The 4,830-nt window shown below is 35.8% G+C and overlaps 1 protein-coding gene across 2 annotated transcripts in view; it reads right to left on the bottom strand.

Moving 5' to 3' along the window:
* The window catches only part of copz2 (COPI coat complex subunit zeta 2), a 66,853-nt gene that overhangs the window by 24,214 nt on the left and 37,809 nt on the right, over window positions 1-4,830 (bottom strand). For both annotated transcript variants that reach the window (XM_037689369.1, XM_037689370.1), the window contains exon 6: window positions 2,803-2,880. In XM_037689369.1, coding sequence (XP_037545297.1) covers window positions 2,803-2,880 — 78 coding nt within the window. The remainder of the gene's footprint in view (window positions 1-2,802; window positions 2,881-4,830) is intronic.

The raw sequence follows: 4,830 nt of genomic DNA, 5'->3' as shown, positions 1-4,830 counted from the left end.
GTAGGTTTTGGTTCTTTGTTAAAAACAAAAATTAAGGAGTATACAGTTTTTCTAAAACTACAGCCACTAAAAAACGCAGCATATGTGATAGGAGCACAGCAGCAGTGTTTGTTTTGCCATTTTTACACGAACCTGGTAATAAGGCATGTCTGTACATTAAACAAACAAGAATAATTATTAATCCATGTTTATTTTCAAATCAACACTTTAACGTTCACTTGTATCTAAGGAAGGCTGGGGAGGTAAAAAAGATTAAGGGGTGGAATTAGGATAAGTTACAGCTCATGAGGTACTCCATCAGAGCATCTCTGACACATCGGCCCTGCTCTCCATCTTGTGGGACAGCGACCAGGACGGGCTGTGCGGCTGGTTCTGCTTCAAGTTCATCGACGTCATCCATTTTGGTTGTGTGTTGTTTTCCAGCTCTTCTTCTAATACATGTTAGTGGTGCTTAGAAAAGAGCTTAATGTAGCACTACCGCCACTAGCTGGTAAGGTGCGTTGATATTAATAATCCGCCCACTAGAGGTGAACAATACGCCCACTAAACGGGAACTATAGGCAAAGTGGAGACACAAAAATAGAGGTCCCACTAGAACCGGACACAACAGGCTACAACAAGAACCAGACCTGTGGATACCAGGCTTAATAAACAGAAAAAGGAGAACAACAGACGGAAAAACATTGTCATCCCTTATGTTGCTGGAGTATCAGAGAAATTCAGAAGGATTTTCAACAAACACAACATCCCAGTACATTTCAAACCCAGCAGGACTCTCAGACAGAGGCTGGTCCACCCTAAGGACAGAACACCCATACACAAACAGAGTGGTGTAGTGTATGCGGTCCAGTGCAGCGAGGACTGTCCAGACCTCTACATTGGAGAAACTAAACAGCCTCTTCACAGACGCATGGCTCAACACAGGAGAGCCAGCTCTTCAGGACAAGATTCAGCTGTTCACCTCCACCTCACAGATAAGGGACACTCTTTTGAGGACCAGAATGTGCACATTTTGGACCGAGAACACAGATGGTTTGAGAGGGGGGTGAAGGAAGCAATTTATGTAAAAAGAGAAAAAAACATCTTTTAACAGATGAGGAAGCCTCAGATTTCCACTTTCAAAAACCTATAATTCAACTTTAAGACTGATTCCCAGCCAGTTTTCACACCTGATGGGAACAGAGGGGTCTCATCTGTGAATTAGAGGAACAAAGACTAAGAAGCCCCCTACTGTTAAGGTGTGACTTGTCAAATCTACATATGTGTGTGTGTCTTATCTCACTCAGCCTTATAACCTGAATCTCTCACTCACTGCTCATTGAATTGAGAAAGCTCCTCGGATGAGGAGCGAAACGTCTTCTGTTACAAATAAAGTCCAGTTGTTTTTGTATTGAACGCTTTTTGAATTCTTAAAAGACAGAAAAACCTGGATGGCCCTTAATGTTCTCCTTTTGAACACAGACAAGACTGAGGTTTTGGTTTTTGGACCTGAGCACCTTAGGAATTAATTTTTCAGTCTTTCTCCCTCCTTAGATGACATTAATCTGGCCTCCAGTTCTAATGTTAAAAATCTTGGTGTTATTTTTGATCAGGACATGTCTTTTATCCCCCACATTAAAAAAAGTTACTAGAACTGCCTTCTCCCACCTGCGTAATATCACTAAAATTAGAAACATCTTATCTAAAAATTATGCAGAAAAACTGGTCCATGCATTTGTCATGTCTAGACTGGACTATTGCAATGGTTTATTATCTGGGTGTCCAAATACTTTTTTAAAACATTTTCAGTTGATCCAAAATGCTGCTGCCAAAATCTTAACTGGAGTTAGTAGGAGAGATCATATCTATCCAGTTTTCGTTTCTCTCCATTGGCTCCCTGTCAAATCCAGAATAGAATTCAAAATCCTACTTCTAACCTACAAAGCTCTCAACACCTTAGCTCCATCTTATATTTCAGATCTTAATGTTCCATATTTTCCTAACAGAGCACTTCACTCTCAGACTGCAGGTTTACTTGTGGTTCCTAGAATTTACAAAAATAGAATGGGAGGCAGATCTTTCAGTTATCAGGCTCCTGTCTTGTGGAACTAACTTCCAATCTCTGTCCGTGAGGCTGACACATTATCCAGTTTTAAAACTAGGCTTAAGACTTTCCTTTTTGCTAAATCCTATAGTTAGGGTCAGCTTTGGTTTCCTGAGCTGTCCCTTAGTTATGCTGCTATAGGCTTAGACTGCTGGAAGACAAACTGACCACAATTTTCACTCTGCTATTGTCTTTACTTACTCTACTCAACCTGCTTCGTATTTGTAATTATTTTTTCTATCCTTAACATGCGTTTTTGTTTTTTTTTTGTCTTTCAGGTACACCTGGACCTATACCTGGACCTACCATTCTGTGCTCGTCTGTCTCTCCTTCCTGTCCTCTCAAACCAGCCGGTCAAAGCAGATGGCTGCTTGTCGTGCTGGAGGTTTCTTCCTTTTAAAAGGGAGTTTTTCCTTTCCACTGTTGCCACTGTGCTTGCTCAGGATAGGAGACTGCAACGAAGCCAAGATTCAACTCGTCTGCTGGCCTCCTTAGATAGAGAACTTTACTAATTGGCTTTTATGTATGTGAATATTTCTGTAAAGTGCCCTGAGACAACTTTGTCGTGATTTGGCGCTATATAAATAAACTGAATTGAACTGAAATGATCATTTCATAGAAATGTTGTATGAAAGAGTCTACAGATATAATCTAGTGACATACATAACATCATCAAAACCTACAGAGAATATGAATGTACAATACATTTTTATGCTTACCCCCCATCAATGATTTCATCCACAACAAGAAACACTCCTTCCATGTTGTCTAGTAAACACCTCCGCTCCACATTTTTCCTGTCAATAAAGGTAAATATTAGTCAGACGAGGCACGTACATATTAAATACCAATTTATTATTTGTGAAGTAGTTTGACTTAAACGTTAGAACTGCCCCAAAACCCTTAAAGCAGCATTGAGATTAAGGTTTTATAGTTTAGATGAACTGAAAATGTTTTATTTTGGTATAGTTTTTTTTTTTACTGTAATCCACAACTGATAAAACTAAAAACATTTATTACTGTGTCTCAACAATGTCACTTCTTTTAAGAATAATTTTTTAAAACTACAACTGCAGTGTATTGCTGAGCACTGAATGATTGCTGAAATTTGTTGAAACTTTAACTAAATTGTTAAAGACCAAAAAAAAACAAAAAACAATCAGAACAAAAGGTGAAATTGGCAACTGCTAAAACCATCAGTATTGTAGCTCAGGGGTTCTCAAACTTTGTGGGTTCAGAGACCCTTACAGGGAGAAAAAGTTTCAGGGACCCCCTCATAACCCTCATGTTTATTAAATAAATGTCTTCAATTTGTCTCTTTAATGCAATGGAAACATTTGTGTAACATAAATACTCAAGGCCTGCTCTTGAATAGTGTTAATACAATTTTTATACTTTTTAAAATGGCATATTTTTCATTCAAGACAATTAACAAAAAAATTAATTTCAACTGAGAAAAATAAAAGAGTCAAAAACCACTTTAAAACTTTACCTATTCACATAATGAATATAAATGTATTGCCACGTCTAATTATTACAGAAAACTCTTTACATAAGACTGAACAGAATCATAACAGCAGTAGTCAGACCAAGAAACAGGGCTTTATTTGTAAACTGATCAATGATGGAAAGCAAAAAGTGAGCAGGCTGGTGGGTGCAGGGGGTCTGGGGAAAATGTTTAATAAAGTAGATGTGAGTTTCTGTATTTGGTGTATTTTAATGGGTTGTTAAACATCTACGTGCTTGTAAAGAAAAAAAAATACATATGTATATACGTATACATACACATATATACACATATACATATATACACATATACACATATATATATATACACATATATGTACATATACGTATATATACGTACATATATGTGTATATACACGTACATATACGCAAAAGTAATTATTTACAACAACAAAAAAAGACCAGCAAAAAATTGGGAGCGTATATTATTCTCCTACTATTTATCATACTGCAAATAAGTCACAGGAAAAACTAAACTATTAGTTATTATTATTAAACTGCAAATGTGAAGAAACGTGGGCGTCAAAAACAAAACTTAGCCAAAACTGGTTCAGTGGATTGGACCCGGTGTTACACTTTACTCTGTGACCTGCAACAGCGCAACACCGCCCCCTACGGTCATACAGTGGTCACAGAATATGACGTCACTACGGATACTCGATGTTAAATTTTTAACCTCCATAGATGTCCTAGCAATCCATGTGTAGACTACTTGAGTACTCTGTTACTGCCCTAATACATATATATACATATATAAGTATACACGTATACGTATATATACACGTGTATACGTATATATATGTATATGTATATATACACATACACATATATATATATATACACACATATATATATATATATACACATACACACATATATACACATACATATATATATATATATACACATACATATATATATATATATACACATACACACATATATATATATATACACATACACACATATATACACATACACATATATATATATATATACACAAACACACATATATATACACACATATATATACACAAACACACAAATATATACACATATATATATATATATATACATACACACATATATACATACACACATATATATATATATATATACACATACACACATATATATATATACACACATATATATACACATACACACATATATATATACACATACACATATATATATATACACATACACACATATATATA

Source organism: Nematolebias whitei, chromosome 15 (assembly GCF_014905685.2).
Source record: "Nematolebias whitei isolate Nwh7 chromosome 15, NemWhi1, whole genome shotgun sequence".
Taxonomy (NCBI): domain Eukaryota; kingdom Metazoa; phylum Chordata; class Actinopteri; order Cyprinodontiformes; family Rivulidae; genus Nematolebias; species Nematolebias whitei.
The sequence above is the reverse complement of the archived record's forward strand: the minus strand, read 5'-3'. Positions and strand labels throughout refer to the sequence as shown.